Source organism: Neofelis nebulosa, chromosome X, assembly GCF_028018385.1.
Source record: "Neofelis nebulosa isolate mNeoNeb1 chromosome X, mNeoNeb1.pri, whole genome shotgun sequence".
Taxonomy (NCBI): domain Eukaryota; kingdom Metazoa; phylum Chordata; class Mammalia; order Carnivora; family Felidae; genus Neofelis; species Neofelis nebulosa.
Genome location: NC_080800.1, coordinates 108,893,964 through 108,919,296, shown reverse-complemented (window position 1 = coordinate 108,919,296; position 25,333 = coordinate 108,893,964). Strand labels below are relative to the sequence as shown.

At 39.3% G+C, this 25,333-nt stretch overlaps 1 protein-coding gene across 1 annotated transcript in view; it reads right to left on the bottom strand.

Annotated features, from left to right (window-relative positions):
- The window catches only part of STK26 (serine/threonine kinase 26), a 57,001-nt gene that overhangs the window by 3,625 nt on the left and 28,043 nt on the right, over positions 1 to 25,333 (bottom strand). The window contains exons 3-11 of the mRNA XM_058714521.1: positions 20,568 to 20,798; positions 11,964 to 12,020; positions 6,436 to 6,544; positions 6,194 to 6,351; positions 4,144 to 4,329; positions 2,854 to 3,002; positions 1,512 to 1,605; positions 1,003 to 1,065; positions 787 to 923 (exon numbers count right to left, since the gene is read on the bottom strand). Coding sequence (XP_058570504.1) covers positions 787 to 923; positions 1,003 to 1,065; positions 1,512 to 1,605; positions 2,854 to 3,002; positions 4,144 to 4,329; positions 6,194 to 6,351; positions 6,436 to 6,544; positions 11,964 to 12,020; positions 20,568 to 20,798 — 1,184 coding nt within the window. The remainder of the gene's footprint in view (positions 1 to 786; positions 924 to 1,002; positions 1,066 to 1,511; positions 1,606 to 2,853; positions 3,003 to 4,143; positions 4,330 to 6,193; positions 6,352 to 6,435; positions 6,545 to 11,963; positions 12,021 to 20,567; positions 20,799 to 25,333) is intronic.

The following is a 25,333-nucleotide window of genomic DNA, read 5'->3' as shown; positions in this document are numbered from 1 at the left end:
GAGAATCTGTTGGGGTGCCTGGGTGGCTCCGTTGGTTAAGCACCAACTTCAGCTCAGGTCATGATCTCGTGGTTTGTGAGTTTAAGCCCCACGTCAGGCTCTTTGCTGACAGCTCAGAGCCTGGAGCCTGCTTCGGATGCTGTGTCTCCCTCTCTCTGCTCCTTCCCCACTTATGCTGTCTCTCTCTATCTCTGAAAAATAAACATTAAAAAATTTAAAAAAGTAAAAAGAGAATTTGCAAATGAAATGTGCGAACTGTATTGAATGGGAACGAAGTTAAACCAACAGCTCAAGAGACAGTGTGGAAACTGAAGTCAATCATAAGGACGTTTTATACTCTTCAGTGACCTCCTCTACCTAAAATCCTTCCTTTAACTTTTCTTACAGGGGTTAAACTTTAGCACTGGAAACTATGCGAATAGTGTGATGAGGGTAGCGGCAAGAATGAAAGCATTCCTAAATGGTATTTACAAGGGCCCAAATGAAAATATGCTCCATATCGACCTTTTGTTTATATTCCTGCTAGCAGGCAGAGGAGAAAAACAACAAAACAGGCCATTTCATTCAGTGGAAAACGACCTTGTAATGCCCAAAGATAATAATTCCAAAAGCTAATGTTTAAGATGGGCAACAAACAAAACAGTTTTAAGCATACCACTATTTAAGAAGTGACTTAATAATGAGGAATGATTGCAATGACTGAATCAAGGTAATTCTATTGCATCACGAACTAACACCCAACAGAAAACGTTAAAATAAACATTTTAAATGACATTTCAAGCTTACTTTTGGAATTTCTCAATTAATTTCTTCACCATTTTATCTGTGATGCCAGGACAGGCAGCTTCAGCCACAGCAATACTTTTCTCGAGTTCTTCAATTGCCTGATTCCTGCTAGCGTTGTTCTCATCCTGCTGTTTAAGCTGAGAATCAATAGCAATAACATTTAAAATTACTATACTTCTTGGCGTAGATATCCAAACCTGATGAATCCATACTTACTTCAGCAAATGCAGGTGTGATTATCATAGACAAACAGCTCAGGGTCTGCACAAGATCTTGCTCCTTTGAACAAATAATTTAGATTATACACATGAAATTAAAATAATCATTCATGTTTTTCTTATTCCATAACAAGGGAGCACTAATTTGAATTCTCCCTCCCAAAAGACCCAATATAAGGCACGTCTCCATGCTTCCTTCCTAATTCCCATCCATCATCCAGAAGGCTTCTAACTTCTGGGATTACAATAGATATCCATAATTCCACTGGGTTTATGCACCTCTAAGTAAAATGCATTTAAAAACATACCAATGGCCACTTAAATGACTTCCATGACCTTTACTTAATTAGCTCAAAACTAATGGCAAATGAAGCATACTATGGACACTGGGAGGTAGACAGGAATTTAGGGGTATTAAATTCTAGTAATTTTTGGCTATCGTAATCTCACTATGTAGTTCAACAGAGTCTATCAAGAGGAAGTAAGTGATTATCTCCATGCACATACTGCCCCATTCTGTAGTTTCTTTGGATCAGGCTTCTTTCGCACGGTGGTAAAGCTCCATTCAGGATGAGTATTATTTTCTCTGCTGGTGGATTCCCTAAAGAGATTGCCCAAAATACTAATATAAGTTCCTAAATAATTCAGCTTGGAGAAAATATCAAATCAATGCAGCCACACTCTGAAGAGTTGTCCCGATATAGACACAAGTCATAGTATAAAAAAGGATGTGATCTCAGTTTCAGGTAGATACAATTTACTTGAAGAAGAGCAGTAGTTCTCAACTCTGAAGTGTGCATCAGGATCACATGTGGAGACCTCTTATTGTATAGAAAGGCCTGCCCACACCCCTCCCCACTGACTGGATCAGGATCTCCTGTAGTGTGGCTTTTGATTCTTTAAAAAATTTTTTTTCATGTTTGTTTGTTTGTTTGTTTATTTTAAGAGTGAGAGAATCCCAAGCAGGCTCCACGCTGTCTGTGCAGAGCCCGATGTGGGACTTGAACTCACAAACCGTGAGATCATGACCTGAGCCCAAACCAAGAGATGGACGCTTAACCGACTGAGCCACCCAGGCGCCCCTTTGGATTCTTTTTTAACATTCCGTGTGCTACTTTCATGGGCCGCTAAGGCCAACAAACCATTACAACAAGGCACAAAAATCATCCTGGTATTTTTTATTGTTTTCAAAAGTAGGGCAATTTCTCATAAAGGCAGGACTCTGAGAGTATTGTCTAAAGAAATTTGGTGTTGTCTTTGTGCCAATTCATCAAGTGGAAGAGTAAATTCTGGTATAACCCACAGACTTTCCTAGTCTAAATTAAGTTATGGACTTAGAAGATAAGATGTCAATGTAAATGCTGCAGTTAAAAACTGGTGTAGCTTTTTTAGGAGGGTCCAAATCACACATAAATACTTAAATATATCAGTCTGATCACAGTTCAGGACATGGCCAAGAGGTGGGAAAGGCCTGGCAGTCAGTGCTCCAGAGGGATTTTGCAGGTTTCCCCCAAAGTATGAGAAGACATAGCCTTTATCACTTTGGGCAAACTGATGTAACACTTTTAATAGAATCTTGTTCCAAAATTTTGTAATATACTCAAGTATCCACTAGGGGTTAGACCGAGACCATTTAAAACTAGAGCAATTCACTTCTAAGAAAAAACATGTTTCCAAATTCATTGTACTGCACAGACTGTGTGATTTTAAAAGCTTTTCACAGTTTCTACTATAAAACTTGAAAATACAGCTTCCATTTTATGCTAGAGAAAGCATAGTGGATACTGGTTAGAAGATACGCAGTATTCGAACGGGCTACCTACATAACAATGAAATGATTTGTACATACGAATCAGAGCCCTCAGAATCAGATTCATCATCACTGTGCCCTTCTGCCTTCCATCTCTTAAATCGATCTATCAGTTCGGTCAGATAAGAAGTCTTCTTTGAATTTTTTACAATGAATTTGTGTTTCAGAAGTTCTTTAGCTGTAGGACGCTAGGGAAAGATATGAAGGTCACATGAATATTTCGAGGCCCTTTATGATTGCAAGGTGTGGTAAAAAAAAAAAAACTTCCATTATTAAGCTGAAAAGGTATGTCTGAAAAGTATGTCTACAGACACAAGGACAGCTAAAATGCTGTAGGGCAATGGCTAATTCTACTCTTTGAAGTGGCTCAAGGCAACCAAATTAAATTTACTACTCTGATACCAATTTGTTCAAGCCCAATGGACAAAAAGGTGGCCTGTCCACCAGCAAACTGGCAAGTGGGGCCTTCTCCACAGCAGAGAGACACGTGGCAAGGTTTTGAAAATGGAGTAAAAATTTACAACCATTTCACAATAGTGCTTTCAAAATACTTTTATTATATTTACTGTAAGTTGAAAAAACTGGATGAAAACTAGCAAGGCTAAAACTTTTATTATCATCTGCACCTATCATGTGATCCCCAGATTAATCCTCTCCCCGTCACACGTGAATTCATACTGCACCTAAATACAAATGCCACATCCTGTGAGGGATATTTCGCTCCTAGTATTTTGTCAATATCAGAATGTTCATTCTCAATTTTAAAACAGTTACGTCACAACTTAGTTCTTGTACACTTCTAGCTTCTAGAAGTCACCAGGCAGCTTTATTTTTGAAATAGTAAAGCAACTGTGATCAAATCTGCCAGGTAAACGAGTGGAGTTCACTAGACATCAGTAAAAACATGCAACTTCATGTTGGAATTTCTCAACGTTAAATTTTGAAACGAGTGAAAGGCACACATAACTTTTCATGAAAAGTGAATAAACATCACTGTGAATAGTTACACGTGTGCTTTAATAGTGGCATCCTATAACAGAAACCTTATTTCTCAAATTTCCTTCCTGCTGAAATAGGAAATGATCAATAGAATAAGGAGGAAGCTAGGGGCCATGAGCAAGAGAAAAAGATACAGGGCAAGGAGAAAAGGAAGTAAGGACCTTGTTAAGAACTGAACAGAATTAGCAAGATAGGGGGAAGAACCAGGTTCCTAGAAGGATCTTAGATAATTTTCCCATGCACTGTATTCCCCACCGTAGAAAAACTACATTTGCTTTAAATAGCTTTAATAATAGAAAACAAATGGTAGTAAGAGCAATATATACTCACAAATGATGGATCTTTGTTCAGGCAAGCATCAATAAACTCCTTGAAGGACTTAGTAAAGTCTCCAACAAGAGTTGGAGGGTTGTTTTTTGGAATAAGAAACAGAACTCTCATTGGATGCATATCAGAGTTGGGTGGCTCTCCTTTGGCTAGCTCAATAGCAGTAATTCCCAATGACCAAATGTCAGCCTGAGGTAAGAGAAAGAAAAAAATATTACCTCGAAATTCCATTCCAACAGACTGCCACAAAATAGCCTATGGGTCATATGATATTAAAGTGTCCTGGGGCACCTGGGTGGCTCAGTGGGTTGAGCGTGTGACTCTTGGTTTTGGCTCAGGTCATGATCTCAATCTCATGATTCATGAGGTCGAGCCCGGTGTCAGGCTTCTTGCTGACAGTGTGGAGCCTGCTTCTCTTTCTGCCCCTCCCCTGCTCACTCTCTCTCTCTCTCTCTCAAAATAAATAAATAAACTTTAAAAAAGGTGTCTTAAAAGGAGTGCCTGGCTGGCTCACTTGGAAGAGCATGCAATTCTTGACCTTGGGGTAGTAGATTCAAGCCCCAAGTTGAGGGCAGAGAGGACAGACATACATACATAAACAAACTCAAAAAAAAATGAAGTGTCTCAAGATATGTAATGGCAATAAATTTTTATTAATATAATTCATTTATTTAAAAAAATTAACAAATTCCTGGGGTGACTGGATGGCTCAGTCAGTTCCGTGTCTAACTCTTGATCTCAGCTCAGGTCTTGATCTTAAGGGTGGTGAGGTCAAGTCCCACATTGGGCTTAGCACTGGGTGTGAAGCCTACTTAAAAAAAGAATTATCGGGGCGCCTGGGTGGCTCAGTCAGTTAAGCATCTGACTCCGGCTCAGGTCATGATCTCGCGGTCCGTGAGTTCGAGCCCCGCGTCGGGCTCTGTGCTGACAGCTCAGAGCCTGGAGCCTGTTTCAGATTCTGTGTCTCCCTCTCTCTCTGACCCTCCCCCATTCATGCTGTCTCTCCCTGTCTCAAAAATAAATAAACGTTAAAAAAAAAAAAAAGAATTATCGGATGAGCACCGGGTGTTGTATGGAAACTAATTTGACAATAAATTTCATAAAAAAAAAAAAAGAATTATCAAATTCCCTAACTTTTTGCCTGGCACCATATTCTAGATACTGAGGATTCCAGTGGTGAATAAAACAGACAAAAATCTCTGCTCTGAAGGGGCTTGTGTTCTTTTTTTTTTTTTTTTTTTTTTCAACGTTTTTTATTTATTTTTGGGACAGAGAGAGACAGAGCATGAACGGGGGAGGGGCAGAGAGAGAGGGAGACACAGAATCGGAAACAGGCTCCAGGCTCCGAGCCATCAGCCCAGAGCCTGACGCGGGGCTCGAACTCACGGACTGCGGGATCGTGACCTGGCTGAAGTCGGACGCTTAACCGACTGCGCCACCCAGGCGCCCCAAGGGGCTTGTGTTCTAACAGAAGAGACAAATATGTAAATTATACAATGTCAGATGGTGCTAGGTTCAATGAAGAAAATAAGAAATCAGGATCACGGAATAATGGATGATTGCAAGGGGTTGCAAATTTACATGGGATGGCTAGGGAAGACTATTCTGTGAGGTAATGTTTAAGCAGAGACCTGACTGGGGGGAAAGTTACTCCAGATAGAAGGAATGGTGAGTGCAAAGGTCCTGAGGCCAGAGTGTACTTGCTATGTTTGTGGGACATAGCACTCACTGTGGCCAAAGCAGATAGAATATAGAGGGAGAGTAATAGGAGATGAGGTTGAGGAGGCAGACAAGGGCCAGATCATCAAGAGCCATGTATGTGATAGTAAGGACTTTGGATTTTATTCTAAGTGGAATGGAAGGCCATTGAAGGGAATAAGGTCCAAATATGATCAGCATCCAGGGAACTAATGGTTTAGCAGTAACACTTGACATAACTCTAGCTTTAGAAATACTTGTAAAAGAAGGAAAACTGGGACGGTTTATTATATAGAATAGCACGCTCTATAAAACCTATTATTAAAAACTAAAGTTTGTACAGGTAACACTTTACTTTTGAGTCATAAGCCGACTGTTGAATAACTTCAGGAGCCATCCAAAATGGTGTTCCCACAAAGGTATTTCTTTTAATTTGTGTATCTGTCAGCTGGCCAGCAACTCCAAAGTCAGCAAGTTTAACATCTCCCTGTTCTGACAGCAAGACGTTGGCAGCTAGGAGGAAAAAAGAAACAAAAAATGCTCAGTTTCCTCAGAATGCAGCTACTTTTCTCAGGTTCATGTAAGATTTTTGTATACCTTTTATGTCTCGGTGAATTTTCTTTTCTGAATGCAGATAGTCCAGACCTTTCAAAATTTCCTTTAGCATGGTAGCAATCTGGAACTCATCAAATGGACCAGCTCGAAGCTTAGGGGGAAAACACACACACTTTTACAAACGTATAAGTTCCAAACAATGAAGTACTAACTTGATACGATCTTTGAAATAAGGGAATCACTTAGATATATGAAGCAATTCTGCTTATTAAGCCAATATTTAAACAAAGGAGAAAAAGATTAAAAAGGTAAGGGAAGATAGTAAACAAGTTAAGTCTGAAATGGTTAAGGCTGAAATGGTTTTTAAATGGATTAGATTTAATCTCAAAAGATAATACAAGCAGTGTTACCTCTGTGAGGTTCTTAAATATTTCCATCAAAGATTTAAGAAATACTCTTAAATAATGACAGAACTAGCTTTCTTTTCTTTTCTTTCTTTCTTTGGCTAGGAAAAAAGAAATCAGCTACTTAAAATTTGACATTTGCTATTTAAATGATTAACTATTTACACTAAACTGATTTTGAGATCAAAAAGTCTGTAAGATTTCCGCAGCAACTCAGCTCAACGGTACAGGTCAGCCACACCACAGTTCTTAGCATTTATGTATCTCAATAACACTGGAAACCAGGCAGCCTTTCCGAGGCTGAGATTTTAAAAGTTAGTCAGGAATACAACAATTAATCTGTTCAGACTTCATTGTAAAAAAAAAAAAAAAAAAAAAAAAAAAAAAAAAAGATCGAATCATGAAGGGGAATGGTTTTTTAACTAAATGTAACACATTTCCCCTTTCTTTCCCCATCCCCGTCCTAAAGCCAATAGTTCCAACTGGAATACAAGGAAAGCAATGATTAGGTTTCGGGAGAACTTGTAATGGAGTATCTGAAAATCTCCCTTTAAAATAAATGGCTATTTTAAAATTCTGGTACCTCATAAAGCACAAACAGTGGACTGTACAATATTATTACAGGAAGGGTGGGAATCTGAAGTCAGGGCTGAGGTTGAGCTGTTTGCTGGAAGGAGGGAGGAGGTGGTGAAAATCAAACATCGCCCACTCTGCCTCACACTGGGAGGGATTCACAGCTCTTTGGCACCTTGTGTATTTCATCTTTCATGAATGCCGTATTTATTCTGAATAAAGGGCACTTTCATGTTGCAATTTAACAGCTTAAAATAGAACCCATACTTCAGTTTCACCACTAAAATATTAGCTGTGGTCTGGATATACAGTATACTCCAGGGATGCCCGTAGTTCAATAGGTGCCTTTCCTAGGTAACATTATCTATTTACTTATAAGTCTATTAACTTCCACTCCAAAAGTTTCTATTTAAACAGTAGTGATTAAAGTTGTTCTCAAAGGTGAAAATGGCATTTTATTGATTGCCGGCAATGAAATTCTGAGGTACTACCAAATAATTTAGAGACAAATGTTGGTATCACTGATCAGAAAATGTTGACAGGGCCAGAGGAGGTATGCCCTCACTCACTTAAGAAACTGGGCAAGGTCTGGGATGCCCGGGTGGTTCAGTCGGTTGAGCCTCCGACTTCAGCTCAGGTCATGATCTCACAGCTTGCGGGTTCGAGCCCCGCGTCGGACTCCGTGCTGATAGCTCGGAGCCAGGAGCCTGCTTCGGATTCTGTGTCTCCCTCTCTCTCTGCCCCTCCCCCGCTCATGCTCTGTCTCTCTCTCTCTCAAAAATAAAATAAACATTAAAAAAAAGAAATTGGGCAAGGTATATATAAGGGACACTACTTATCATTCTGAAGGGCTTCTGAAAGTGGCCTGGATAAGCCAGTGCATTACCTAATACAGAATTTTAAAAAATATATTTAAGTAAAAACAAACAAAGAAGAGGTCCTCAAGAGCCACTGGCTCATCTGGTATATTTAGGTCCAGCTTAGGTCCTTAAAATTCAGGAAACATAAAATCTCAATTAACTGGGTACTGGAGGGAGATGGTGGAGTCGGGCAATGGGAACTGGGTAGTACAGCTGGGTTTTTCTGGTGCGTCATCAGACAGAAAACTCTTCCAAGCCTTGTGGTTAAAATGTATCATTAGCCATGTCGACAATGATGATAGAAGGAGAAAAAAGGGAGCTGGAGTGATAGAGGAGGTAAAGTAGATGGAACAGAGATTGCTATTCCCTGGGAGAGAGAGAATGCTGAGATCTTGGTCCACTGTCCCTGGAGTGCATAACTGAACTTGTCTTCAGTGGCCAAAGACAGTGCCATGTCTCTAATAGCTAATATCTCTGCCTCCAGGGCCAGTGTACTGGCCTTATTGTCAAGTGAGGACATGCAAGAGCGGGTCACCTGCTCTTTCACAGACTGTGTACTTGTGGGCCTGGGGATCTGCCCCACTCCTGTGACTTTCAGCTGGTCCTAATGCAGCAGGTTATGTCAGTGCCTTCTCTTACGGTTAGCATATTGTTTCCAACTTTTGTCTTTGGTGCTCATATTTTATCCTCTTAACCTTATCATATGTGTTTTTGTCGTAAGCCACTGCAATTCCTACTGGAAAGAAGTGAGGTATGATTTAAAAAAATACTCTCAGAGTCTGTTCATGTATAACTAATTTTTTTCAAGAATGGGAGAGAATCGGGGCGCCTGGGTGGCTCCGTCGGTTAAGTGTCCAACTTCAGCTCAGGTCACGATCTCGTGGTTCATGAGTTTGAGCCCCGCGTCGGGCTCTGTGCTGGCGGCTCCGAGCCTGGAGCCTGCTTCGGATTCTGTGTCTCCCTCTCTCTCTGCCCCTCCCCCACTCATGCTCTGTCTCTGTCTCTCTCTTAAAAATAAATAAACATTAAAAAAATTAAAAAAAAAGGAATGGGAGAGAATCTTCAAGTATACACTATAAAATGTTGATGTCAATTACAAGTCATAATCGCATTCCATTATCTGGGCACCAATTTAAAGTGAGAAATATTGGGGCACCTGGCTGGCTCAGTCAGCATGTGACTCTCGGGGTTTTGAGTTCGAGCCCCACGATGGGTGTAGAGATTACTTAAAAATAAAATCTTAAAGTGACAAATATTCTCTTCTCAGCATCCCTGTCGTTTTTTCTTGTCCCTGGTAGCAGTGCCTTCCCTCAAACCCAATCCTTCTTAGATTCCCCAAATGATAGCATTTGTTTGTACGGCACTATACATGGAGAAAAAACAGCACATTTTCTCATCATTTGCCCTCCTTACAAAGGCCAGTTAAATGTTTATAATTCAATCACAGTATTATTGAATTCTTGAGCTAGGGACACAAACCTCGAGAGATCATTCATCTAATTTCTTCATTCAACATGTGAGGAAATTAAGGCACAGAGGTTCAATGACTTGTCCATTATTAGCCAGCTAGTCAACGGCAGAACCAGGTCTAGGACATAGGTCTCTTGATTTTTATTTATTTATTTATTTATTTATTTATTTATTTTAAACGTTTTTTATTTATTTTTGGGACAGAGAGAGACAGAGCATGAACGGGGGAGGGGGAGAGAGAGAGGGAGACGCAGAATCGGAAACAGGCTCCAGGCTCCGAGCCGTCAGCCCAGAGCCTGACGCGGGGCTCGAACTCACGGACCGCGAGATCGTGACCTGGCTGAAGTCGGACGCTTAACCGACTGCGCCACCCAGGCGCCCCATAGGTCTCTTGATTTTTAGCTATGACAGGGCTAAAAACATCTTAAGTTTGTTGAATTTATGCAACTTGGCAATTTGTTCTATTAGGCAGAGATCAGAACGGCAGGATGAAATTAAGAGACTTCACTCAGAGATTACATAAAACTGACCAAACTACTACTACAGCTCACATTATTGGTTAGGGTTGGGCCAGCAACCACAGACATATGGTTAGCACCTTGGGGGACCAGAGAAGGTAACTATGATAAATTTGGAAAGAGCTCTGAATATTTAAAGGGTAGGAGGAGGATCATGGAGCAGTTGAGACGCTTCTTGTGGAGCTAATGAAAAAACTATTGTGTAATAAAACTATGTGACAAGACAAATGGAAATGGGGCCATTTAACTTCAGGAGAAGAAAGAGATCTGACTCCATAAGCGTGAAGGATTATTCTACAAAGAAATACCAGTTGTGTTCTATCACTAGAGAGGAGAAAGACAAAATGAACTCAAGCTTTGGGATGTACGAATTAGATGAGACACAAGGAAGGATTACCTAACTCAGCAACAGATTAAAATGAAATGAATTCCTAGAAGGAGATGAGACTCTCCATCAAATTTAATTACCACTTCTTTAGAATGCTTTAAATATGGTTCTGTTTAAAGGAAAGAAAATCTTAGAGTCATTTCTGTTCACAGGATTATTTGAAACTTTGGAGCCATTGGCAGGGAGGATTAAACCCCTTTAGAAATATTTAATCACTTATAGTTAGGGAAACTCATCTCCACTTAAAAATAAGAGTTAAAATGTTACTTGATGATCTTAGTCATCAAAACACTTTATTTTTAGGGACGGCATACTCTTATCATTTCTAAATCCAGGAGCATGCTAAGACAATGTAAGTCACAGAATATTCAAGATGGAGGGGTGCCTGGGTGGATCAGCCAGTTTAATGCCCGACTCTGGAATTTGGCTCAGATCATGATCCCAGGGTGGTGGGATTGAGTCCTGTGTCAGGGTCCGTATACATTTTCAAGATGGAAGAGAACTTAAAAATAACTTAGTGCAACTTCTTTGTTTTATAGGATATCCAAATGTAAGAAATTTGTGTGCCTGGTTCACAGTCACAGATTCGGTTACGAAGACCGCTCGCCCCATCACCTCACACTCCCATAGGCCAGCCCAGTGGCCATCTCTACTACACCAAGTTGCCTCTAGTAATCCGTATTGAATTTTAAATACAACGCCATATTAGTAAAGATTGAAAAGGGAGAAGAAAACAGCAATGACAGAATCACACTAACTCGGGGAAAACAACCAGTGCTTCTCAAAGGAATTTGTGTGTGTTCCCATCTTCACTGGGTGGAACTTTTCCTGTTCACTGCAGGATTTTAGCATCCTGATCTTTGCCCACTAAAATGGCTGTAACACTTCCAAGTCATTATGACAACCAAAAGTACCATCACATTTCCAAATGACCTATAGAGGGGCAGAGAGAATTCTGCAGAGAATTGGGTCTGCAGGCGCACTTGGTGAGAACCCAAGAACTAGTTTTAGTGATACTTATCTGAATTACATATTTCAAAAATCCAAGAACGTTCAGTCTTTTCAGGGAAACGCCTGCAAAGTAAAACTCTAAACTGATGGCAATGGTCACACACAGTCCTAATTTGGGGAGCTTTATTTCATGAAGCTATTTGCGTTTCATATATACTCTAAAAACGTCAGCAATATGCCCGATCTTGCAATACGGCTCAATCTATAGTCCTGAATAGAGACCTTAATTTGAATGTATTATCTAAAGCAACCACTCAGCTTGCCCAAAAGCCATTGCTTCCTCCAATTAAAATAAAAAAAGTTAAAGTACAGACAGGTATGTGTGTAATTATTTTAAAATACTTACAAGATCCAGTGCTGAACCACCACCCAGGTATTCCATTATTATCCATAATTTTGAACCCTGTAAAGTTATGAAACAATTTAATCATTACAAGCCTGAGCCAAATAACATACTAGCATAAAACATTAAATCTGACAGACTAATGTACTGGTTCTAAAATACAAGTTTAAGATTAGTTGTTTGAAACGCAGAATATATTTTCCCACAGAACATTACAGATAAAAGTTCTGAGTCTTGACCTTCCTCCCTACGTATTTAGCTTGTGATATAGCTAAATAAATACTGTTTTTAAAATTGTTGAACTGTTAAAAATTTTTATAAAACCCAGAAAAAATAAACCATAGCCTTAAATTATTATTTTGAATGATACTGAAAGGAAAAGATAGTTACATTAAAGAATGAGGAGGTATGTGGAGACTTGTAGAAATTTTAAAGTGTATTCATTTTGAGAGGAGAGAGCAGAAGTGGGAGAGGGGCAGAGAGTGAGAGGGAGAGAGAGAGAATCCCAAGCAGGCTCTGCACTGTCAGCACAGAGCCTCACATGGGGCTCAAACCTATGAACTGCGAGATCATGACCTGAGCCGAGGTCAGATGCTTAACTGACTGAGCTATCCAGGCGCCCTGAGGTGTGTAGAAATTTTAAATGGGGCTTCTGGGTTTTTCGCATACGATTTTAGAGTTTGAGGACACTAGACAGTTTGCCTTGTTTCAGTTTTTGGCTTTTGTTTTCATGTACTTTCCCACTTTCATCAGCTATGATTAATGGGCATTTTTGGTACACAGGTGGAGCTTAGAAAGAATTAGTGTCCCTCTCCCTCCGCACCCCACTGTGTCCCACTGCCGAGGTAAATGGATACGAGAAAGGAGTGCGTAGCTTAAAGAGCATATGACGACTCCAGGTGGAATTTATGTCACTGTAAATTGTCCAAGAAGAAATGGGGCTCATCGGCAGAGTATATATAAATTCCAAATCAGGTGTATGTACACAGACACCCTTCAGCGCTATCAGATACAAATCAGAATAAACCATCGAATCTGTTCTTCTTTCAGCTCTAGCTTGAAATACTATGGACGCTTCTCTCCCCATGTCATCAGTAGTATTCTCTGAATTTTTGTGGGACCACAGAATTGACTGTAAGTAGAACGGTTGAGTTTACTATACTGGCAAGTATCCAAGTTGTGAGTGGCTTGTTTTAAAAGTCCATTTTAAGTAAGGCGTTTAGAATTTGGAAAGCAAGCATTTTCCCCTAGAAATAATGTCTAGGTTCCTGGGGTAACCCCCCACAAAAAGACAATTTAACACAAAGGTATCCAGAGTACAGCATGCTATAACATGTAACAATGTTTCTGGGGGGAAAAACACACTCAGTGTTGTGCTTCACCTTGGGATGTCAGGAACACATTTCTTACCTTTACAGCCCCAGCTGTAGGAGGAGGATTCTCGAGCCAAACTCTAAAACTCTAAAATCCCTGGGAAGTACTCAGGAGTTCCATTCAAAACGTCCACATGTGTCCATGAGGCTGGGACTTTATCATGGCAGAGAATGGCCCCCAGTAACCTCATGGTGGGTGACACTGCAGTGTGAGTACTGGAATGTGGCCTAATGTCAGGGGCCGGGGAGGAAGGGCTCAGGTAAACTGAGATTTAGGGATTCCTCCTTTCCGGATGCTGACACCATGTAAGATGCGCGCGCGAGAGAGGGTAACGATGTATCTCCCTCCCCCCAGTTTTGATGTCCACTCTCCTATCACAGCCTGAACTGAAGGAAGAACTGAGAGTCTTTGCTAGCGGCCCTGTCTCCGGCACAAAAAGAGAGCAAATACGTCCCCATAACAGCAGGGAGGGGAATGGAGTTCTAGGAGTGGTTCACATAACTTGTCTTTATGTATAGAAATTAGGCACCCGGAACCTGAGAATTGTACACCTGACGTGTCTTTATATTTTTGTCAAGAGAAGAAAAAAGTGACTCTCACAGCAGTGCATAGCTGGGGAAATTTTTCTTTTGCCACAAGATTGTTCCTAATAAGTACTACATTCTACCTTATGAATTCAGAATGCTTCCCATTCACCTGACATTTAAAAGGAAAATGAAAAGATCTTATTATTGGATGGTTATCTGATTTGTAGTTCCACATGACCGAAAACATCTGGTTTCCAGGTTTAAAATGATGTGTGTCCTTTCTGGGGATACCGATTCCAAAATGGAAACTTACCAACTGTCTGTTCCTCACTGAAGAGTATTCATAGAAAGCGTAAAATGTTATTAGAGGTATGACTAAGCAACTGCCAGATCTGAAAAGAAGCATTCCTCCTAGCAAGCGAGCTGTTTGGTGGTACCAGGGCAGGGAAGGAACCAGAGCCGTCAGACGGATTTTCTGCCTGCTTCCTTCTGATTACCGCTTCTGGAGACAAGCCTCACTGGAGGATGGCCATAGATCTGGACCTTCAGAAGACTGTTACACAGTCTGAGTGCCTGAGTGAGCACAGGCAGGAATGGTGAGCTGGTGGAGGCTCTTCCCAGCTCAAGGAAGCTTTGCCCACAGAGGCTCTTTTTACAGGTTTCTGGTCAACAGCAGGGCTCAATGACAACGCCAATCACAAACCAAACCAAACCAAACCAAAAAAAGCCCAGACTCTATGTTTGTATTCTTTTGGAGGACTACAACTTCTAACCTTTGATTTCTGGGAAAAGATGTTTGTGCTGGAGAATGCAAACAAGTATGTTTGGCTTGCTTTTCAATAATTTACAAAGCTGAGATGATATCTACATACCAGTTTAAAATTCCCAAAGAGCCAGGGACTGTAAACCATAACTGCACATCCGGCACATTGAAGTAGAGGAAGTCCCTGAAGGGAAGAGTCCACTTCTCCACTTACAAAATGATCCACACATATTAACAGCGGGTTGGAGGAGTACGTTTAAAGTTCTGCATCAACATGGGTGGCCAGGTGTTAGGAAATGGCTCTCTGTTCCGAAATTCCGAACGCCTAAAGAGTAACTGCTCCAGAGTTGTACTGTTTGCTGGGGAGATCTTGGAGCCTAATGTTAACAAATTACTGGTGTCTGCAGTATCAACTCTGTTACCCCATGAGGCCAACTGAACCCCACCCACTGTTTGGTGCTAAACAGACACTTGCCCAAAGCGGGCAGAAAGGCGACAGAGCAATTTGGAATTCATTTGTTCATAGGAAAAAACCATTTAAAACATTCACTGTATGTATTTGAGAGATGATTATGGTACTAGATATTAACTATATGTTGAATTAAATGGGCTGGTCGGTGAATCTCATAGCAATCATAGCACTGACCACATAATCCAACCTGTATGACTAAAGTCAGCCACTCACCAAAAGACAAATGCTGTCTGATTCTGCTTATATATATGAGGAACCTGTAGTAGTCAAATTCATAGAGACAGAAAGTAGACTGGTGGTTACCAAGGACTGTGGTGAGGACACAATGGAGAGTTACAGTTTATTTTTATTAAAAAAATTTTTTTTACATTCATTTATTGTTAAGAAACAGAGTGTGAGAAAGCTTGAGCAGGGGAGGGGCAGAGAGAGAAGGAGACACGGAATCCGAAGCAGGCTCCAGGCTCTGAGCAAGCGGTCAGCACAGAGCCTGATGTGGGGCTCGAACCCACGAACTATGAGATCATGACCTGAGCCGAAGTCGGACGCTCAACCGACTGAGCCACCCAGGTGCCCCTGGAGAGTTATAGTTTAATGTGTAGAGAGTTTCATTCTTTTTTTTCTTCAAAGTTTATTTATTCATTTTGAGAGAGAGAGAGAGAGCAAGCGCGAGTGTGCAAGGAGGGGAGGGCAGAGAGAGGGACAGAGGATCCAAAGCAGGCTCTGTGCTGACAGCTGAGAGCCCCATGTGGGGCTTGAACTCACGAACCGTGAGATCATGACCTGAGCCAAAGTTAGATGCTTAATCGACTGAGCCACCCAGGCACCCCAAATGTGTACAGAGTTTTGACTGATGAAGATGAGAAAGTTCTGAAGACGGATGGTGGTGATAGTTGCACAGCAATATGAATATACTCACTGCTACTCACGGTAGGCTTAAAATGATTACAATGGTAAATTTTATGATACATATTTTACCACAATAAAAAGGAAACAGCATGTCAAATTTTATAGAACTGCAAGGGACAGGAGAGATCATCTTGCCAGATGCTTTACTACCCCTGAATCATTTTCTTCCAAACTAGAATGCCTTGTCTATACTCCACCCTCATCCAAACCATGTTCAAGTTCTTGTTCAAATGCTACTCGCCATCATTCAGGTTATGGTACTTGATGTACCCACAGATAAGTGGGTAATATGAAGCAAGTTAGATATATCCATCTGGGGCTAAGGAGACAGGCTAGAACCAGAGACATGAATTCAGAAATTGTCAAGATAAAGTAAATGAGACTGACCAGGGCAAGTATGCAGACTGAAAGGAATGCACATAGTAGGGCACTCAATAAATGAATAAAGGCCTGCTAAACTGAATCTAATATGGGGCTCCTTAGAGGTGTGTTCTGTGAAGTGTAAAGCTATATTTATTTTGAGGGAAAAACACTGTAAGAAGGAGAAAATTTTTTCCTCTGCAATTTCCTTCAAGTTTTATAAAAAAATTCTCCCCAAAACATTTTTTTTTTTTAACTAAAGAAGATTCCAGAAACATTCACCATACACTGAGAATAAACACACACAGAAGTCTCAGGAAAAACAGTGAGAAGGTCACAAAATTTTGCAGACTCTATTCTGGAATATTTTACTTCAATCACTCAATTCCTTTTTCTTTTTTGATAAATATCAGTGGCGGTGGTATGTGGAGGGGGGCATATTTCCTTAACATAAACAGAAATCTAAAGGCGATTTTCAGCAGCAAATAAAGGCATGATTCAAATTCTATTCAATGCCTGAGTGAGCTTCACTTTAAGATTTACATCGAACTAGAAAAATATTTAAAGATTATAAAAGATTTTTCCAATATTATGAGATCAGAAGGGAAGGGTTTGCTTATGTTAGCACTCTTCATAAAGACTAACTTTGTCTCTCAAGAAAATCTGCAGTGAACTAAAATTAAAGCAAAATACTGTGGTCATACTGATGTTTGTCTGGTTTTTACTCTTGTTTTTAAAAATGAAGTTATACAGTGAGCTCAGTCAAAATGAATACCTTGTACATTTTTGTATGTTTCAAGGAAATCACTACAACTGAATACAGTTTCAGAGAGCATATAATTTTCTCTCAAATGCAAGAACTTTTCCTCCAGCCTACAGTGAGGTCTCGGCTATGTATGATATCGTGAGTAAAGACAACCTGAGAAAAACCCATATCCTACTCTACTCAATTAACTTGACTCACAAAATCCCCTATGTCATCTGAAATGGAAGGATGTGCCACAACGATTGATAATGCAGTTCCGTGATGATACTTAGATGATGTAGCCTTGAGTTATATTGCCTGCATTAAACAGAACCTTGTTATATTTGATGTGATTTTAGTTTAAAAAAAAAAAAAAAAGCAAGCCCACAAAAGTCCCATGTTGTAATATAAACTGAAAACAAACAAGGTGGTCAATTTAAATAAATGATATTAAAAGGTTATAAAATCATAAGCTATTTCTTTTCCTTTGTCTGTATATATGAACATGTGTACAGAGATAATACACACATTTACTTACTTTAATGTAAATAGATTCAGGATATAAATAACTAATATCAGCCATATGTAAATTTCTACAATTTTATCAAGAAGTGCTATTTTCTTCAAAGTAGTCCTTCACATTGTGGACTTTAATTAATGATGGGTAAAGGAGATAAAAATAATTTCAATTTAATCCTTTATGAAGACATCATGGATAATGGCTGTGTATCACTGACCAGTCTAAGAACATTCTATAATCAAGATTTGGACAAAACAATCAGATTTATTTAAACATTAAGTACTTATTGGATGACTGGTACATGTACACTATGAGGGGAATTTTTTAAAAATGTGAACTCATACAAATAAATAATACAAACAGAACTATAATTCATTTGCCACGAGAGTACTGAACATTAATTAAAAATGCTATAAGCAACCAATAAAACAGTCAGTTGCATTTCGGTACCCAGTTTCAATATAATATAGAAAACTCCATTTGAAATAGGGCTTATTTAATATGTTAAGTCAGTTCCAAGAATAGCTTATCTGTTACAGGTGCCTAAGAATAGCAAAGGTTTAAATTTGCTCTAGAGTAGGTCTTGAATTACCAGTATTCAATCCAGAAGGTGTAAACCAGAATGAGCAAACACACAACAACCACAACCACAACAACAGCAAATTCCTGAGGCTGTCTTAAACCAAGCCTGCTATGGGATCAGGAGGGAGACCTAAACATATTGAGACTCAGCGATCTCTCAGGATTCCTAAAAAGAATCTGACCCACTAAATAAGTTTTGTAGGAAAGACTGCAAAAGCAAAATATGCCACAAAGAATCAAATAATTGTGTGAGAGTAATGGCTAACACTTAGAAGTAAATTGGGGGGCGGGGCGCCTGGGTGGCTCAGTCAGGTGAGCATCAGACTTCGGCTCAGGTCATGATCTTGCAGTTTGTAATTTCGAGCCCCCTATCTGGCTCAATGCTGACAGCTCAGAGCTTAGAGCCTGCTTCAGATTCTGTGTCTTCCTCTCTCTGTTCCTCCCTTGCTCCCTCTCTCTCTCCAAAAGAAATAAACATTAAAAAAATTTAAAAAAGTAAATTGTATAGGAATTACTGGCATTATCATCTCCTCCTGGAAGCCTTTCCTTCACACCATTAGCCTCTCTTCAAAGTGACAGAAGTGACTACTTGTTTATCTGTGCCCCATCTGTACCTTGTACGTACTTAATCACAAAACCTGCACCCTTTTAGTACAATATGGGATTGTGAACTCCTTAATGACAGGAGTCACTCATTTTTATATCTCCAGCACCTAATACAGTGTGTGACACAGAGCGCCTGGCTGTTTAATGATTTACTCTACTGTGCATTCACACCACATTCATCTAATTCATGTAATATGAGAATAAACAGGCTTAGTAAAAAGAAAGTGAAATTCATGATTTCTGAGTCGGTAGTAACTAATATGGATAGATAGATTACCCTAGGGTTTATTTGGTCATTAGAATATAAAAAATAGCATTCATTCTTATGGAGGCCAATAGCTAATGAGTTATAAACACACCCCTTTTGGCCCAGAGATAGATGAACAAAAAAACCAACGAACCAAACAAACAAAAAACCTCTTCCTCCCCTTGTAAACCCTGAAAAGCAAAAATCTAACTAGTATTGCCTTCCTTTGAAAAACTTTAACATGATAAAAATTTTTAATTTTAAAATAATTTTAACTCTAACCTAGATTTTTCTAAGTTTATTTATTTATTTGAGAGAGAGAGAGAGAGAGAGAGAGAGAGAGAGAGAGAGAGAGAGAGAGAGAAAGTCCCAAGCAGGCTCCGCACTGTCAGCGCTCTGCAGGATGTGGGGCTCGAACTCACAAACCATGAGATCATGACCTCAGCCGAAATCAAGAGCTGGATGCTTAACCGACTGAGCCACCCAGGAGTCCCTTAAGCTAGATTTTTCTAACTATTTATTCTTCAAATTTCAATAGACACGCATCCTGACTTCTAACTCTGGAACCCAAGAACTCTTGTGTGTGTGTGTGTGTGTGTGTGTGTGTGTGTGTGTTTTAAGTTTATTCAATTTGAGAGAGTGAGAGAGCACAAGCAGGAGAGGGGCAGAGAGAGACGGAGAGAGAGAGAATCTGAAGCAGGCTCCAAGCTGTCAGCTCAGAGCCCAATGTGGGGCTCAAACTTACAAAATGTGAGATCATGACCTTAGCCGAAATCAAGAATTGGATGCTTAACCAACTGAGCCATCCAGGCGCCCCTAACTCTTGGGTTTTACTAACCAGAGAGTATTCTGTTATGCAGTCACATCTCCATCTGCTGCAACTTAAGGTGTCTACTAATTCCATGATCCTGGAAACTAAAATTCCAACTTTTGGGAAAGGTGGGGGGGCAGATAGTGTTCCATTTGACTCCACTTCCACAAGTATTTATCATGTGCTTGAGATGTTCCATGTCTTATGCTAAATGTGAAAACCAAGACTGGTTGAACTAAACTCCCTGCCATCAAGGAGCTCATAATCTGGAAGGAGAGAAAGATGTGTAAATAACCACAACTCAATGGAATAAATGACATACTTACATATTCCATCAATTCTGAGGTTGAGACAGACTGGACCATTGAGAATAATGTGTGAAAGCCCAGGGGGAAAGCTCTTTCCTGACAAAGGATGTGTCTCAAGGACCAGCTGTATTACTGCTCCTCCATTGACCCAAAGTTCAGGTGTGGAATAACGGTGCAGCTGAGCACTGGGATGCATTCAGGACACAGCTGCTAAATCTAAAAACGGTCTATTTGGCACTATAAATGGAGCTGGATTCTGCCTGGAGCCCAAAGACTGCCAAATCCTAATTTAAGACACTGCCTTTCAAAAAACAGAATTAAAAAAAAGAAAGAAAAACTTATAATGAAAATACCTTATGACTTAAATAATACAACACACACATTACCTTTAAATATGATCCATAGTATTTTGTTACATATGAGCTGTCACACTGACTCAAAACAGTTATTTCTTGCTGAATGTCTTCAATTTCATCTTCGGCTTCCTCGAGGTCTATGATTTTAATAGCAACCACTTGCTGGGTACGGTTATCAATTCCTTTGAAAACTTCTCCAAAGGAGCCTTTCCCAATGCGTTCTAACTTTGTGAACAGTTCTTCTGGATCAGCTATGTTATTCTAAGGGGGTGGGGGCAGGAAAGAGAAAGAAAGAAAACACAAATGTTTTGCATCAAATTTTTTGAAATGAAGGAAAATAAATCACATAAGACAATAACACATTTTTAAAAGCATATAAACTCCCTTGACTCTCCACATGTGCTTTGTTAGGGCAATTATAATCCCAAACAGCCAAATAGTCCATATTCTACTAGATCACCCACACTAACCGGGCTTAGCTGATCCTGTTACCACAAAACAAGCCCATGCAGCAAAATGTTATCTCTGATGCCTGTCAAAGGGCCAGGTACTCTTTACTTTGACATTGGCCTTAGCAACATTTTTTTTCTAGATAGATTTCCTCAGGCAAGGGAAACAAAAGCAAAAATAAACTATTGGGACTACGCAAAAATAAAAAGCTTTTGCACGGCAAAGGAAACCATCAACGAAACAAAAAGGCGACCTACTGAATAGAAGATATTTGCAAACGATACACCCAATAAGAGGTTAATATCTAAAATATATTTAAAAACTTATACAACTCAACAACAAATAAACAAATAATCTGATTTTTAAATGGGCAAAAGACCTGAACAGACATTTTTCTAAAGGCATACAGATGGGCAACAGACACATGAAAAGATGCTCAACATCACTAATCACCAAGGAAATGTGAATGAAAAACAAAATGAGATATCACCTTACACCTGTCAGAATGTCTGACAAAAATAACAAGTGTTGGCAAGGATGTGGAGAAAAAGGAACCTGCATGCACTGTTGGTGGGAATGTAAATTAGTGCAGCTACTGTGGAAAACGGTATGGAGGTTCCTCAAAAAAATTAAAAATAGAAATATCATATGATCCAGTGATACCACTACTAGGTATTTAGCCAAAGAAAATGAAAGCACTAATTCAAAAAGATAGATGTACCCCTATGTTTATTGCAGCATTATTTACAATAGCCAAAATATGGAAGCAACCCAAGTGTTCATTGATAGATGAATGGATAAAGAAGATATGGTACACACACACACACACACACACACACACACACACACACACACGCTGGAATATTACTCAGCCATCAAAAAGACCAAGATCTTGCCATTTGTGACAATATGGATGAAACTAGAGGGTATTATGCTAAGTGGAATAATCCAGACAGAGAAAGACAAATACCATGTGACTTCACTTGTATGTGTAATCTAAAAAACCAAAACAAACAAAAAAACAGACTCTTAAATACAGAGAACAAACTGATGGTTGCCAAAGAAAGGGTGGGGGGCAGATTGAAATAGATAAAGGGGATTAAAAGGTACAAACTTCCAATTATAAAATAAATAAGTCACAGAGGTAAAAAGTATAGCATAGGGAAAATAGTCAACAATATTACAATAACATTGTTTGGTGACAGATGTTTACATTTATTGTGGCGAGCACTAATGTATGAATCATTACCTTGTATGCTTGAAACTAACATGACACTGTATGTTAATTATACTTCAGAAATATGGGGCCAGGCACTTTTTAGGATGAAGCAGTGGACTAGGCAGGGTCTGCACATTAATGCAAGGGTAGCGATGGTGACAGAGCACTTAACCTGAGCTATAAAGTAGGTAAATTGTTTAAAATTCTAACATTCTGGCAGCAAAATATTACCTCTTAACTCTTCTTCTCTCTGATATTCCAATTATTCCACCTGTACTCCTAAACCACCATGTAAACAACACAGAATGCAAAAGGCTCAAGAATCTACAAGTTTTTTTTTTTTTCTTTGCTTGGGATCCTATCTGTATGTAATATTTTCATTGATGGTTGAAATAAGCTTCTTCTCTGCCTTGATCATAAATGCTGGTGCTCGTTTGGAAATGGTAATACATTGAACTTTTGCAACTCATCCTACAGTAGGAATCTAGAAATCAACATTAAAATCACAATAAAATCTGGAATCAAGCATAGGTGTTTTAGGTTACAAATGCCTCGGTATGACTTGTGCTCATAAATTCACTGTCCTTTCCTGATTCAGAAATATCCTTCACCTTATACAATTTTTAATCCAAATTTTCCTCCAATAAGACAATATTTGTATCATTATTTAAACTCACATCGCCGAATATATACTCCTGATCCAGTAGAAACACAGTATTTCCAAACCTCCCCCAAATAGGCATGTTATTAATTTATACCTAAATGCGTCAAAATATAAAAGGATGCTATCTAGTTCTGGTGAGCTACATGTATTTAATCTGTCAATTGGACTTAGATTATCTCTTCATTTACTACAATTTTACCTATTCAACAATTTCAGGAGACAATTTCAGAGTTAGCATGATCCCTTAGTTCTTCTTTTATTAGACAACAAGATCATCAAAGCTTATTTTTGTTTCTCATCCAGTTCTTTGTGGCACTGTCATCAAACAGACCCACTATGATCCCATTAAACTGCCTGCCTTTGAGTAACCTAAAAGCTTATGCCTACTTTTACAGAATGTCACCAACTTTTCTTTTTTCAACCTGTCCAAAATTCAGTTTGTACATGACCTGCTTAATTTATAAGCTTCCCCATTCTCCTCGATTGGATTTTTTCCATTCCTCAGAGATGCACTTTCCATGTAGTAGTCTCTTTGATATTTGCAAGCTACTTGTTATCCCCTCCCATCTCTATACCCACACAGAACAAATATATCTGGAGCTTCCATATGGGCTTGTAAAAATAACTTAGATTTCCAGGAGGCTGCAAATGGGTCTTAATGCTTACATTTTGTTATATACCTTCTCTAAAACTTGAGTATCACCATCATTATTGACTTCCCTGGTGTTCCCTTAGCAAGACATTGTACTTCGTTGTGATTAATATTATTTAGCAGCTAACCCACAAGTTACCTCTTTCTACTTGTGGTGATGGTTCTGGTCTTTCCAGTACTTTGTGGCAGAAATATTCACCAAAGCTTTGTGATAGGTTTACCTCTCAGTAAGTTCCTAAATTCAGTGGATTTGGAAAAAGAAAAGTAATAAATCTTTCCATTTTTCTGATATAGCTACAATACAAATCTGAAGTTGTAAGTATACCACTGACTAAAAAAATACATAGTGTGCACTCCCTGATAATACATTCTGGACTAGCAAGTGTATTCCTTTAACTTTATAACAAGATTTTGTTGTAAGCAACAAAGATTAAATCCTAATCTCCTTAATTCACGTTTTAAAAGGATTTGACTGAAACAATCAACTCCAGGGAGAACATGGCTGCCCTATAATAAAATGAGTTTCTGAAAGTATGTAAACAAAGATTTAAAAATCAAGTCACGTTTTGAATTTTAAAAAAGCTCTGAAGTGAATCCTAGCTCATGAATAGCTTCCCATCATAAATCCAGGAATACCATGTTGGAGAAACAAAAAGAGAAAGTTCCATCATTTACAATGTTTGTACAACTCTTCACGAGTATAATAATCTCACCTCCCTGTCTACCTGAAGGATAAAGATCCCTGCCCTGTTTACCAATTCCTGAATCTTGGATAGATAATACCCAAGTACTCTCTTTCCCTTCCCCATCTCACCAGCTTCTTAAACCAAAGTATACCAAATCTTTATTAAGATAGGTTTCCTTTCTGTTTTTCGTGCAAGGGCAGAGTCAAGCAAATAAATGGTAAACATCGCAAGTAATGCAATAGAAAACGATCTGTATGTATACACAATGGAGTACTACGTGGCAATGAGAAAGAATGAAATATGGCCCTTTGTAGCAACGTGGATGGAACTGGAGAGCGTTATGCTAAGTGAAATAAGCCATACAGAGAAAGACAGATACAATATGTGTTCACTCTTATGTGGATCCTGAGAAACTTAACAGGAACCCATGGGGGAGGGGAAGAAAAAAAAAAGAGGTTACAGTGGGAGAGAACCAAAGCATAAGAGACTCTTAAAAACTGAGAACAAACTGAGGGCTGATGGGGGGTGGGAGGTAGGGGAGGGTGGGTGATGGGTATTGAGGAGGGCACCTGTTGGGATGAGCACTGGGTGTTGTATGGAAACCAATTTGACAATAAATTTCATATATTTAAAAAAAGAAAAGATCTATATGAAGAAGCTGATTGGCCTGCTCATTCACACCACTCTTCTTCAGAGTCTCTAAGAAAGTCACGTCAACTCCCTCTGCATCCAAATCAAATCTTAAGAATATTAAAATATTAAAGAAAAAGAAAATTAATATTATATTAAGAATTTCCAAAGAATATTAAAATCTCCTACTCTTCCTACCTCTACTGCAAAATCTCAGTTTACTACTATGTCTGTATTTGCATTGCCTTCTCAAAGCTGTATTGCAGGATGGAGTTCTAAGTTATGTAGCAGCAAATGGGAGGAATGGCTACATTAACTTCACATTGATTTAAAACTAATGGTAGTTGATTTCTACATGTCCCACAAAAACAGGTCCATGCAAATGGGAACTTCACAGGTGCACCTCAGGACACTTACATTATTCCTTGACGTTCTGTACTTGTCCTTTGCTTGGATTTGAACTCTTCAGCTGTAGTTACACTATTACAAACTTAA